This window comes from Nematostella vectensis, chromosome 4 (genome assembly GCF_932526225.1).
Source record: "Nematostella vectensis chromosome 4, jaNemVect1.1, whole genome shotgun sequence".
Classification (NCBI taxonomy): Eukaryota; Metazoa; Cnidaria; class Anthozoa; order Actiniaria; family Edwardsiidae; genus Nematostella; species Nematostella vectensis.
The window spans coordinates 7,022,400-7,036,243 of record NC_064037.1 but is presented as its reverse complement, the minus strand read 5'-3'; the positions used below and the strand labels follow the sequence as shown (position 1 = coordinate 7,036,243).

The window sequence follows — 13,844 nt, the reverse complement described above, 5'->3', positions numbered from 1 at the left end:
AAAAAAGGAGAGATCGTTGTTGAGACTGAGACGGTTTTATAAAAAGTGTGAGAGCGAGCTTTCATCAAGAAGAGGAGATGAAGTAAAGTACTTATCAATCACACAAAAGGTTTTCATTCTCAAAACAGTCATAACGTCAGAGGACTTTTAAGTTAAAACATTTCAATGATAACCTTACCTTAGCCCATTTTCTGACTCTTTCCTTGTGAAGGTTTCCTTACATACATTTCGATTTGATGTGACTTTGACAGGACTTTGGCTTGCTTTATTTTGAATTGCGCGGGAAAGGTCTGGGGCAAACAGTCGTTTCGGGCCTATAGGCACTGGGGCGAGAATGACTCGAGATGAAAATATGGCGCCTGGAACGCGAAACCAGGTAAGTTGAGCTAAAAACAGCATAAAAAACAACTTGATTTTGTTTCTAAAGAGTCAAGACTGACCTGTTAAATGCATTTTTACTGCTTCATCGTCTAACTGCTGTCGGCAAAATACGAATCTCGAGTAACTTTGTAAACTTCCCGAGCTTTATTTATGATACTTCGTTGTTTATCTAGGTTGCTATGTTGTTTAGGTCTTATTTTAGACAGATTTTAGCCGCTATGTAACAAATTTCGTAGAACTTGTTCAGTGTTTTTTGTTTCTTGGAAAAGTCTATAGGTTATAGTATATAAGCTATAGTTGTGACAGGGTCAGAGTTAAGTTAAACGCTTTCCCAAGTGCAAGTATAAACCTCTACTATACATGATGAGATGATTCGTAAAGATGGCTGCACGTTGTCCATTTTTGTGACATTTAGAATTTATGCCATGACAACGTCGATTTTGTAGTTACTTTGAAATTGTAGCACTTATGGTAAGGAGGTTTCTTTCAGAAAGAAGTGTGATCTGAATTTAAATTTACAGTATAATAACTACTTGTTCGTGTCTTTTGGATATCTTTCGTATTGTCATCATAATTATTTTTTTCTTGCACAGGACACCGCCATGGAAAATCAACAGAGTAATACCATCATATTCAATGCATCTAAAGCAGAACTTTTCAACCCAAACAACGGCTTTAAATCACTTGTGAGAAAGTTAAGATCCAACTGGAAAATTATTGTGTGAGTCTCTATTATTATCAATGTTGTTTTGCTGTTTTGTTATATTATTGTTGTTGTTATTATGAAGCATAATAAAAAACACTAGGCACTAAAATTGTTTTGTTTTGCAGCAACAAAGATGAATTGAGTCTAGACAAGATTTCATCAGCTAAAGTCCTTGTATTTGGCGGCCCAAGGAAAAAGTTTACTGCTGTGGAGGTAAGTATTAACTTAATGGAAAACAATGTTCCCAAAAAGCCTCCTTTTTCACACATGATAGGCATGTTTCTACCCTATTGTAATGTTCTCATAAATTTATTTGTATCTCCAAGTATCCAGAACCAACAGTACAGTAATATAAAGTAGTATACAGTAATATACAAGAGCCAACCTTAACGTAATTGTCCTTATTTTTTGTTTGTTAAGTTTGATGCCATCAAGCAGTATCTAGAGGGTGGTGGAAATGTGTTGGTGTTAATGGGAGAAGGGGGCGAGATGAGGTTTGACACCAACATCAACTTTTTGTTGGAAGACTATGGGATCATGGTCAATAATGGTGAGTTGTCTCTCCCTCCCTCTCCATTTTATCAGAGAATACTTATTTTCTTACCAATTTTTTGTACTTGTTAATTAGTAAGCAAATGTTAGATATCTGAATTTAACAACAAGAACAAAATAACAACAAAATTGTTAAGTTGTCGAACCTGCAGTTAGCATTAACTATTCAAGGTGAGAGGCCAGTATTCTAAAATATTATTGATATTAAAGAAAGTGAGATTTTCATGCCTGTACACAACATATTTATCTTTTTTAATGTTCATTTTCAATTTTTTGTTTATTCCCCATTTGCTGTTTCTACATAGACTCAGTGGTTAGGACTGTATACTACAAATACTTCCATCCAAAAGAAGTGCTTGTGTCAAATGGAGTTCTTAACAGGTAAGAAATATGAAGGTGGATGGGTTAAACAAATTATCAACCGCTGTATATTGTCTGTCCTTTCATTAGACTTGACAACGATATCACAGTGTGTTATAAACACATTTGTTGTTGTTTGAAACAGATATATCTCATTTTGCATGCATATGTCCTCTAAAAATCCACAGATGACATCACAGGTGTCATAAACAAAAAAGGAGTTAAGTTGCATGACTGTTCATGGTACACAGTGATGTCAATGCAGATTATTAAAGGGCACACAAAAATGAAACAAGATATACTTTTATACAGCAAGAAAAATGATTGTAGTACTTAGTTGTGTGCAGTAATATCAAATATGCATTTTCTTTATCAATAACAAAAAAGATCTTTCATAAACAGTGCATGCATGAAAACTACAACAACAAAGAATACTGTAGCATACAACCAATTAGAGCATGTGTTTTGCTAGCAGGCATTTCTTGCTGTTATGATAAGAGTTAAACCATAGTGTTTTATATGTACAATTGCAATTTGAGGCTCAAAACAGTGTATTTTAAGTACAATTTGACTTAGCTGAAATTAATTGGTCTTCTTGGTTTCAGAGAAATCAACAGAGCAGCAGGAAAGTATGTGCCAGGAACTACTGATGCAGACTCTCATGACCTCGGAAAGTAAGCATGGCTTGTATTTTATACATGAGGTATCCTCTATAGAGTATCCCATCTTTTAATAATTAAAAATGTTGTGTTTTTAAAAGATTCCTGATTTTGCTTCATCTAAATTGTACTTGCAGGTCGCTGTCATTTGTATACCCATATGGTGCCACCTTGAATGTGGTGCGTCCAGCCACATGCGTCCTCTCTACAGGGAGTGTTTCATTTCCACTCAACAGACCTATTTGTGCCTTTCACTCTCCAAAGGTACACTAGGCAATGTTACAAGATTTACACGTTTAGACATTGTGGCTATCTACAACTAGATTGGGCTGTGTGAGAACTGACAAAAAGATCAGCTATTTATTAGTGAACCATTGTCTAGCAATTTGACAGCTTTACAATGGCTAGGTTGAGCAAGAGATTTTAGTGTTTTTTCCTTTTTAGGGGGTGGGGGAAGGCTAAATGTTTGGATTTAAATATTTGCCTTTTTTAAGGCGGGGTGGGTCACCATCCGAAAAGAAGGAGTGAGAAAAATGTATTAAACAATGACAGACGACAAATTTGTGTATCTACCACAGTTATTTATAACTTGTATTGTGACTCTTATTTTATAGTTCTCTAAAGGCAAGCTTGCAGTGCTGGGTTCTGTTCACATATTTAGTGATCAGTATTTAGACAAAGAGGAAAATTCCAAAGTACAGGTAACTAACTTTCTCTTTTTTTATGGCAGAACAGCAATAGGCATGGTATGAAAGAGTGTCTGTACCAAATGCTGTCAACCATTAATCAAAGTTCACTTTGTTCATTATTCCCTTTATACTCATAAACTCTCCATATTAATACTCATTGACAGCGTTATGAAGCTTTTTATCTATTTTTTTTTCTGGAAATTTTCTGGATCTTCAATGGATTTAGAAAAAAGTTTAACTTTAGGGAAAGGCAGGACTTTGCACCAGATGAAATTTTTCTGTAAGGCTAGTACAAGAGTCAGACAAAAACTCAAGCCCTTTGATTTGCAGTGCCATGCAAAAGTCTGTATGTGGTTAAGGACCTCCCCTTAAGCTGTATACAGCAACTCAGATGGGTAGTTAAAGATCCAAGCTTGATCTTTTATGTTGTTCTCTATTTGACGTAATATATTTCAACATTGCAGGATGTGATTTTCCAATGGTTGACAACAAATGACATCCAGCTCAACAGCATAGATGCTGAGGATCCAGAGGTATATACAGTATTCAGTAACAATTGTTGATCTGAATCTTGTAGAAAGTTTTTTTTTAATATTTCTATATGTGCTCATTTATTTGCATTTAAGATTTCAGATTACCATTTTATTCCTGACACTGCAAAGATGGCTGAGAGGTTACGTGTGTGTTTACAGGAGGGAGACGAGGTAAAATATTGATTTAAATGTTGCGTGTTCCCTTGTTTGCTGGCAATTTAGGGCAATTTAGAACAGCATTAAAACAGCACAAGGAAAGGATTTCTATTTGTGTGAGTTGATTCAGATGCATGATGAATTTTTAGATTCCAAGAGACTTTTCCAAACTTTTTGATGATGAGTTGCACAAGTTGGACACTAGCGTGGTACCAGATGTCATCAAGTAAGTTCTAGAGACACTAGTACTATGTGTATGGGTTTATTCTAGCCATACTGAGTGGGGGTCTCAATGATGTTATTACAGAATAACAGTTTGTTGATGTATTATGTTTCTTGTTGTCTTTAGGTCATTTGAGGAGCTACATTGTAAGCATGAGCCACTTCAACTAATTGCTCCCCAGTTTGAGACGCCTCTCCCACCTCTACAACCAGCGGTAAGTTCACAAACTACTCCTAACACTGTACTCAAAAAGTAAAAAAAACACCACTATTTCCTTCCCCTGTGGTCTACTTTGGTTTGAAGCACCATGTTTTATATTTTATTGTTGTCTCAAACAATCCAAGCTACTAGAACTATCTGTGATAATTGTAATTTTTTGGATTCCTTTTTTTAATGAGACTTTTGGTTCATTATTAGCCATCAGCTAAAAATCATATAATATATCATGACACACAAGCCTAAAAACTTTGGGCTTTTTGTTTGTTTGGAATCTGCTTTAAACTTGTACATATGTTTGCAGGTGTTCCCACCTCAGTTCAAGGAACTTTCTACTCCTGCTCTGGATCTTTTTGACCTTGATGAAGCTTTCTCTTCAGAAAAAGCCAGACTTGCACAAATCACAAATAAATGTAAGGATGGGCGGCACAATACTCGGATGAGTGAAAAGTCAAGTTTACTGAGACTATTACCTTCTAAACAGCAGACACTGTGTGTGTGCCACACACACAATAGAAGACACAGAGTTAAGGGCTGTCCCCTTTCCCCTTTGCTACACCTTTTAGAAGCTGGGAAGAAAGGATTGGGGTTGAGTGGGAATGGGTCTGTGCCCGAAGCCATTATACATAGCCGTGTGTGGCCAGGAAGGTGGGATGTTTAGTTGCGTAAAGATAAGACTACATTAACCCTTGTTAAATGGGATTATTGTATGGATGTCAGTATGGATGCCTGTGCTTACTGGGATTTGAGTAATCTGCAAACTCACTCTCATAACTTTTGAATGACAAAATTCATTTTGGCCTCTGTCAGTCGAAAGTCTTAAACAGTTTTCATTGGCCCACACTTTGATGGCTTCCAACTAAGCCATCAATGAGAGAATTCAAAACATGTCTTGATTGATGAAAGTGGGTTGTTTGCAATAGTTCTCAGAATACTCATTCATAGTAAATATTTGGAATACTTTGGCAAGAAAAATTTGCAATTCCTTTGTTTGTTTTTGTTTCTAGGCACAGAGGATGATCTAGAGTACTTTGTACGGGAATGTGGAGATATACTTGGTGTTACTAATAAACTGCCAGCAGAATCAAGAGATGCAAAGCACATCCTGGATCATATCTTCCACCAAGTGGCAGAATTTAAGAAACTCAACCAGGTAAATGGAACTGTTCCCTGTGGCTAATACAAATTTTTCAACTAATTTCAAATTTCCCAGTTTCAAGAATCTCTTAACCAAATTGATCACCACTAGGTTGGAGACCAATTTAAGTGTGCAAAAGATATCCAAAACAAATTGCAATTTAATGAGCTGAAAACACACAGGAACACTTGCTCACGCATACCAGAAAGGTAGCAAAGCAAAATCCCCAGGTCTTTAACAAGCAACAATGACCAACACCTGTAACCATGTTTTTTGTATATGGCTCATCAGATGACAATATTGGTTTTCATATTCATGTTGGTGCTATGTCAGGTTACTAATCTATGTATTTGTGTGACAGGAACCTGAAGATATGTAGCAATGAAATGCTGTTAACATGAGAAATATACTCCTGCATAAACTGGATACCATAGATTAGCTCCACAGTACAAGGAAAGGACCAAGGCCAGGCACGTAGCTAAGGGTCGCAGGGGGCATGTAGCTAGGAGTAGGAATTGACATGGACTGTCACACCCGCTCATTGGATAAAAAGAAGAGGTATTTTCTTTATCAAAGTCTTTCCTTACAGTACTTTAGACCATTAGCATATGAAATCTGTGCCTGCCCCCCCCCCCCCCCCCCCCCCCTTAGCAGGTCTAGCTTTTTGGTGGTCCAACCAATCTCTTTAAATAAGTCAATATGTAGATGTGAGCTTTAGGTCATCCCAGATGAGGTTAAGTTCTCACTATTGAAAATCTTGTAAAATGTCAACATTTAGTATTCTTCTTGCAGAACTTGAAGTCTGCTAAAACATATTTAATGATATTATGCTCTGGCTGACTTTGTCACTTATCAATTTTGGGGAATGACTATTCATGTATTTACAGAACTTGACACACCATATAATAGATATTTGCAGCTTTTATTCTTGGCACAATATTAACAAAATATACAGGGCTCGTTTTTTTCCAATTTTCTTTTTTTTCGAGTTGGCCCTTGACCACATGCCGAAGCTCTCCCATTTCCAAAGAACCATGACTGTAGTCCCTTCCTTCTTTAGAGAAAGAAATAAATTTTGGATTCTGGATTACACAGCAACCATATTGGCTGGGTCAAAGTTAAAATGTGATGATTTCCTTTTAAAAATTCAGTCTGGCTTTTCATCTCCATAAATGCATCCCAATCTAACTAGCTTTGTCGATAATCCGTAAGAATGTACATATCTTATGCATTGCTTGAAAAACATTAAACAAATTTTGGTGCAGTGTATTGTTAATGTTATGTGTTTCTTTGAAAGCCATGCCTCATGGAGGCTCTGGATCCCTGAGTAAACCCTCAAACCTTTTCGTTTATTGTTACCTTGACCACCTTGAGGGTTTTGTAAAGTAAGCAAATAAGGTTGCCAAGCAGCATGGCAAAATCTTTGAGGGAATACTCCCAGTCAGGAAGTCTGTGTTAGTTAATAACAGTGGTCCTTATGACCTAATGTGCTGACTTTGTTATCTGTCAAAAATATGTATGTTGTGCTTTGTTTGTTTGGTTACTGTAAGATTTATTTCGTAAAAAAAAGTACATGAAGAAAAAGAGATACGACTTAGAGGAAGGTTTGAGTTATGGAATAACTAGCAGAAATACTCTTCGTTGTTCATCTTCTCTTGATTTCTTTCACCACTACCACATATCTTTGGGGCATGTGAAGAGGTGGTGCGAAGCCATCAGCATACAAGTGCAAGTAGTATAGAAGGAACCAAATTAGCCCCTTTTGTGGTGGTGGTGGGAGAGAGGGGGGGGGGGGTGGTGGAAGGGTACTACTTTTAATGGTCCCTGCTATATTATAGTTTACATAAATGATCTTTGTTGTTTATCTTCTCTTGGTTTCTTTCACCACCACCACATATCTTTGGGGCACGTGGAGAGGTGGTGCAAAGCCATCAGCGTACGAGGTGTCTTCAAATGACACTGAGTAGTGATCTTGTGGCTAGAGGGATAAGATTGCAGAAAGACAAATAAAAAAACATAAAAGGTTACCCAGAGAAAAGGACAATTATAACATGAAAACAAACTTCCATGACCTTTGATTTGCATGTTTTTGAGATGAAGCTATTGTTGAGAATCTAACTGTAATCAACTTATTATAAGGAGTATTTTTCTAAAATCAAAAAAGAGTTTCAACTGCATGATGAATTTTTTTAGTAGTTTGACTCTGAAACTGTTGTTTGGGTTATTTTGGATTTTGAAAAACCTTGTCAACCTAGAAAATACAGTTTGCCATGTATTACCGTTATTATCAGTAATAACGTGATGTTGCCTATTTGTAGGATAAAAAGAGATTCAGGGCGAATCAAGCAGATTTATTTTCTGTACAGTTCTGTTCTGTACATTTTTTAATGTACATCTCACTTGCATAAATTAACTACAATATTCATCACAGAGGCTTTAAAAACATTGGGCTTGTTTTAAGGGTATGCTTACTCTAGTTGGTGGTTCGTGAATCCAAGCCTTGTAGAAGCATGTTGTCTGTGGGTACAGCGCCATTACAACCTAAATCCATTATAAGATCAGAGAAAGGAAATCTCCATACTTGAACTGTTGGCATGTTTCCTTATTCAACTTCAGGGCCGTAGCCTGCATGAGGCAAGTGAGGCACTCGCCTCGGTAAAATTTCGATGTTTAGTGTTTCACAATTGAAAAGTATGAGATAAAACACATGCTTTTGTTGGATTTATCATCCAGTGGCTAGCTTTGCCTCAGTGAAATTTTGAATCTGGCTACAGGCCTGAACTTAAATAACATTTACAATTTGATGCCAATTTTACAAGTCTTACATCAACAATATTAACTACACTTTGAAACACTGAATTTTGTATCGCCATTAAAATTTCATGCTAATAAGAATATACTGCCCCGTTTACTGACAGTGCTGTTCAAACGGGGATTGTTCAAATGACAGAATAAAAATATAAGAGAATAGTAGTAGACTTAGTAACCCACCTGGTCCTTCTTGAACAGTGCATTTGGGTGGGTCTGAGGGTTAGCCTTCATTTTTGGGAGGGGCACAACCCGTCGTCTACTCAGGTGATGACGTCTGGTAAGTGAAATTCATTTCTTCATGTATTCATTCATTACTGTTTTGCCACAAAATAATACAACGAGTTGTGATTAAGATTAACTAAGTTTACGCAATAAAACTAATAACAAGCTTTATTAATATTAGGCTACCAAAGAATCTGGATCTAAATCACATAACACAGATGTTCTGGCTTTCTTCTTTGGTATAACCATTATTATCCAATGTGATATTTATCTAATATGATTATTATCCAATGATTATCCGATGCTTTGAAAATAGAATTGAGCCATATTTTTATTGTAGGATATATTGAATTTCACAGCAATTCAAGCTTATCTGCTTTGCTTATAAATTTAATTTTTGATTTTTGCTGTACTAGAAGGTACATCCCACAACAAATCGAACTTTAAGTCTTGTTTATAACAATGTTCTCAAGAACAAATGAGGCCGGTAGCTTAGAACTAAGACATGCCAGTGCTCAATTATAAACCCCTATACCATGACATTTTAAATATCAATACGCTTGAATGGTTATAACATTCTGTGAGGATCACAATCATACTTACTCCTTGCCATTCTTTCCTTCTTCGTCAATGTCATCTACATCATATCTATGGCAGGGAGGGGTGTTAAATGATGCAAGAGATATATCACTGTATGTCAAATAAATTCGTGGGCATAAATTTTCCATACTTGTTAGTTCCAGGGTTAAATGATACAATTTCAGCCAGGATCCATTGCTCTTCTCCGTCTGAAGTCTTAACACGAGCAGCTACCTGGAGTGAAATGAGTTATGAGCTGGTTGGGTTTTAACAAATATTGTATCTTGGGTATTTGCCCACATGGTGAACCTGCCATCAGAAATTTGGTAAAAAAAAATTTTGTTTTTCAGGCGAAAGCCCTTTCCGGGTTCCCTAACTCCTATATTATGCCTTCTAGATAGTCCATACTCATAGTACAGATAGACATGCACCCCAATTGAAGGAATCTAGCACAGTTATAACTTTTTTCAACACTTTGGTCTCATGGGTGACCCCTGAAAGTTGGATTTTTGATTTCCGCCTATGCAAAGAACCATAATTGATAGGCCAAAAACTAGAAAAAGAGAGGAGATGGCATATTCTGAAAGCCTGGACCAGAATTAGTCATAGCAGTAATTTTCAGCCCTGTCCTGTAGTTAGTTTTGAAGATATTGAGCTCTGAAATTCGTATAAACTGACGTTTAGCCCTCAATTTTGGGAAGGCCATATCTCGGAGACCCTTTAGAGTTGGACCCTAAAATTTTGCATGTGTTCCTTATACATATAGAGGTATTACAAAAATAAATTTGACCTCTGGTTGAGTTCATATGGAATGACCCAGCTATCATGTGGAAAATGCCTTTTGGGGGTCTCACGCTAGTGGATCATCACACCTAACATCAACTGGACATTAATGTCTACCACACTAAAAGTTCCATCTATCCTTTAGAGTTAAAATTGTTTTTTTCTGAAGATCACCCCCCCCCCCCCATTATTTTTATGAGATTCCCCCTCCCCTGGGATTCTGAAAATTTACCCAAGCAAAAGAAAGGACTCACATGATCTCCTGGTTGTGCAATGTAGTTTGGTTCAGCCGGTACAGCACCACAAAGAGGGGGAGGGCTAGGAGCAGAAAGAGAACCAAGCACAACCGTAATTAGCTCACACTTTTAGCAAAAACCACTGGACACCTCCAGTAATAAAATGATAATAATGATAACAAAAAACAATGATAAAAAAAATAATCATCATTAATAAATATGTTTTGTGTATCGGGCAAAGCATTTTCTAGAGTGAAAAAAAGTCTTATATTGCAGAAAATATGGTTACCCCACTACCACCGCCTAGCATATACAGCTACCACAACATCATCAGACAAGGGTGAGCAAAAGGAACTTCTATTCTCTGCATAAATTATACTGAGTACAAACAGCTTTCTACCTGTCTCTATTAACTGTCTTTTGTTCACCTTTCCGAGGACTTGCCAATCATCATGGGGAGCTGTGACGCAGCCTGCTGCAGCATAGTCATCAGGACACCACGCCTCATTGCTTTCCTAATAATAATGTAAAAAGTTTATCATTATTTCATAAAAATGTGGGATATGGATGCAAATAGCATACAGACACCGCTTCTAAACATAATCAAAGGACTTTAAGATGGTGCTTGGATATTAATATGGAATGGTCCAACACCTTTTAGACAAAACGTCACCTGCGATATTTGTGGTGTGTAAAACTTCTTGAGTATGGTGTTTCAGGGTGATGTGTTTCATGCTTCCTAAGAAGCCCTTTACAGCACAGTATGCGTTTTACCTAGGTTCCCCTGTGTCTTGATAGCCCTGGCCACTTGACATGCCACCCCTGGCAGATCTCCGGTCACTGCGCAATGCTTTGATAATGGCGATCTTGTCCAGAGTTTTTCGGATGATGCTAACATGGAAAGAGCCAATATCAATATTTCAGGATTGTGGTGGCAGTGGTAATCCCATCTTCTTAAAAACCTCTCAGAGTTTGAGAGTTCTCTATTCACCCTTTTACCCTTTTTCATCCATTTTCATCTCTAAGCCAACCAACCAAATTTAGGCAATGTACTGTTATTTGGGAGCATAATTGTCATAATCGCCTGGTTAATCCCAGGCCTAACTGGCTTAGGTAGGTATGCCCCTTAATATATATATATATATATATACCCCGATCTTCCCGGCAAAATCGCTCGCGTTGGATTTAAGCAAATGCCAACAAACTATATATCAATTTAAAGCTTAATGATTTCCTTCTAAGATAATCATTTTTTATACGTGCTTAATTTTGAGTGCTTTTGCCTGGTCCGAAGTGCGAAATCGACCACTTTTAAACATGTGAATTATTTATACACACCAAAAGCGCGTAACCTGCTTTATATCATGTCATGTACTGAACTGACATTCCGTGTCTACATTTGACGTCACACAGCCTTGTTGATTGATAATCAAGGGTCAAAGTTAGGCGTGGAATAATTTTGCTTCTTTGGCTACAACGGGCTAATTAAATCCTTGGCAAAAAAATCAATTGACCATCCGCGACACGGTGTGACAGAACAATATCTATACTAGACGCTTGCCAAGTTGAGCAGGAATCGGGCGGTTAGAAGTGTACCTTTAATTCACATATTTAGAGTAAGATGGGGTGAAATTTGATTGCGAGTTATCAGGGATTGAAGTTGTGTAAACATTAAAGGCAGCGTGACAGTAATGACAGGCGAAGAGCAAATAGAGCCGCAGATGGCAACCAATCACATTGCACGCTCGTCACGCAGCGGGAAAACTCTTAGGCGCTTAAATGTCATAGCGCTAATCGTGCAACTGAAGGAAGATGACTAGACCGAAGCGAGCTTGCACCGAAGAAGAGAAGAGCGCAGAAAACTTAAAAAGACCGCGAACGGAGACAACTCTCTGTTTTGGACTTTCTTCCTGGCTTAGCCTTCTTCGGAGTAAGCCAAGCAAATGAAGGAAGATGCCTAGAGCAAAGCGAGCTTGCACCGAAGAAAAGAAGAGCGCGGAAAACTTAAAAAAACGGAGACAACACTCCGAAGGAAGCCAAGAATTTTTACTTAATCTTGGCATAGTTTACAACTATGCAAAATTTAAAGTAAACGCTTATGAAGTTGATATAAATATGGATAAATTTCGGATAAAACGTCGATAATGATACAGACGCGCTTGTATGCAAATTAGAAGGAAAAGCAGTAAAACTAAGTTCCCTGGATGTTGGTCGCGGGACTTTGAGCTAAGTAAACAGGATTATGGGATTATTGACGCCGTCTAGAATAACGCAACACTCATTCAAATTTGTTTTTTCTTGAATATCTGGCAGAGTATTTAAGATTTTGGTGTGTTTTTTTTTTTTGCTAATATCTAGAGTGTGCCTATTGTCATCGAATGGCATAATAAAAAAATTTCACCCGAAATGAAGCCATTTGGGTCTACGGTATTGTCTTTTACTCTTTACTTAATAAAGAGATCCTTTCAAATTTATCAATAACTCCTATCAATACTTGAATACTCCAAGAATATTGCCTCTAAATGTAGGAGGGATTTTCATAAAAGAAGGTTCCTTGACCACACAAACTTACTCAGCCTCTGCCTCCGCATCGGACATTGCAGTCTTGTACAGACCCCTTAGCTTGGTCTTAAAGTACGATGAAACTACAAACAGCAAACAAGTAAATGGTAAACAATCTTATAGATGTATGTAGGCAGACAGGGGGTCGTGTATAAGACAGGCTACTATTATGTTGTTATGAAAATAGTTTTGTTCATGTCTATAATCTTTACAAAAGATTACACAACAAAGCAAATAAAATTTCTTTAAATGTCAAGCTGACAAAACCACCAATCAGAGTGGTTGTTAGGCAGCGAGCATGAAAAAAAAGGATAGCCGGTTGTGGTAGACTCTCCTTTCTCCTTCTTCTGACCCCCAATCTCCCCCCCCCTCCCCCCCCTCTACTCCATCCCTCACCATCACCCACTTTTTAACACACCACATAACTCCCAAAACCCATCATAAATAATATGACATATAGTCGAAATACATGACTAAACTAGAAAGCTAGCCCACTCAAGAACAGTCACCTTTTCCCTCTGTCTTCATTTTCTCGTGCGTCTTTGCAATGTTGCCCAAATTATGCTCACTGCGGTTTCTCTCTTCCTATAATCCAATGACAAATGCCTTTCACAAACCATAAATAAAATGGGCATCTTCACTTCCTAGTGGTAAATAGGACTTTTACAAACCTGTATTTGAAGGACCAATGAATGAAGTTCTTTCAAAAGAGATGGTACAGTACCGGCGGCTGAGCTATTGGTCGTCGCAGTTGAACCGCCGGAATTAGCGCTATTTGAAGAATTAGAGTTGGGACCCCTCGACCTTCGCATGGTTTAATAACTTATGTGGGCTCAATACCACATAATTCTGTAAAATTCGAGAAAATATTTTAGAATCCTGACTCAGCCGCCATTTTGACTTTTTTGCGAGTAAACACGACTTAGATCGAATTGTTTTCGGGAATGTTTCGGGAAACCGAACATTTTCGGAATGCAAATTTCTTTCACAGAGTCTGTTTACATTTAGAAACAAAATTAATTTCCATGAAATAAAAAC

At 37.4% G+C, this 13,844-nt stretch overlaps 2 protein-coding genes across 3 annotated transcripts; one reads left to right on the top strand and one right to left on the bottom strand.

The window, feature by feature from the left end:
• The first annotated feature begins 232 nt into the window (after positions 1-232).
• On the top strand, positions 233-6,877 carry LOC5519599 (intraflagellar transport protein 52 homolog). 2 transcript variants are annotated; one of them, XM_001639520.3, is made up of 15 exons: positions 233-376; positions 975-1,102; positions 1,213-1,300; positions 1,508-1,637; positions 1,945-2,020; positions 2,605-2,673; positions 2,796-2,922; positions 3,273-3,359; positions 3,812-3,880; positions 3,974-4,051; positions 4,186-4,262; positions 4,386-4,473; positions 4,780-4,888; positions 5,483-5,628; positions 5,975-6,877. In XM_001639520.3, exons 1-15 carry the CDS (start codon positions 335-337, stop codon positions 5,990-5,992), a joined length of 1,332 nt encoding a protein of 443 aa, XP_001639570.2. In that variant the 5' UTR covers positions 233-334; the 3' UTR covers positions 5,993-6,877. The 2 variants fall into 2 exon arrangements, with proteins under 2 accessions (XP_001639570.2, XP_048582484.1); XM_048726527.1 differs by lacking the exon at positions 233-376 and adding an exon at positions 688-852.
• LOC5519681 (SAGA-associated factor 29) lies at positions 6,517-13,739 on the bottom strand. The gene is made up of 11 exons (XM_032364575.2): positions 13,478-13,739; positions 13,316-13,391; positions 12,817-12,889; positions 11,019-11,135; positions 10,673-10,759; positions 10,263-10,326; positions 9,377-9,459; positions 9,250-9,294; positions 8,605-8,698; positions 8,086-8,154; positions 6,517-7,591 (listed from the first exon to the last, which is right to left on the bottom strand). Exons 1-11 carry the CDS (start codon positions 13,616-13,618, stop codon positions 7,475-7,477), a joined length of 966 nt encoding a protein of 321 aa, XP_032220466.1. The 5' UTR covers positions 13,619-13,739; the 3' UTR covers positions 6,517-7,474.
• Positions 13,740-13,844: the final 105 nt, after the last annotated feature.

Coding starts and splice junctions, on each gene's coding strand:
- LOC5519599 (XM_001639520.3), top strand. CDS start 335: ATGACTCGAGATGAAAATATGGCGCCTGGAACGCGAAACCAG. Junction 1,638..1,944: donor TGGGATCATGGTCAATAATG/GTGAGTTGTCTC, acceptor GTTTCTACATAG/ACTCAGTGGTTAGGACTGTA. Junction 3,881..3,973: donor TAGATGCTGAGGATCCAGAG/GTATATACAGTA, acceptor TTTGCATTTAAG/ATTTCAGATTACCATTTTAT.
- LOC5519681 (XM_032364575.2), bottom strand. CDS start 13,618: ATGCGAAGGTCGAGGGGTCCCAACTCTAATTCTTCAAATAGCGCTAAT. Junction 9,295..9,376: donor TTTAACCCTGGAACTAACAA/GTATGGAAAATT, acceptor TCCCTGCCATAG/ATATGATGTAGATGACATTG. Junction 8,699..9,249: donor GAAGGAAAGAATGGCAAGGA/GTAAGTATGATT, acceptor TTCACTTACCAG/ACGTCATCACCTGAGTAGAC.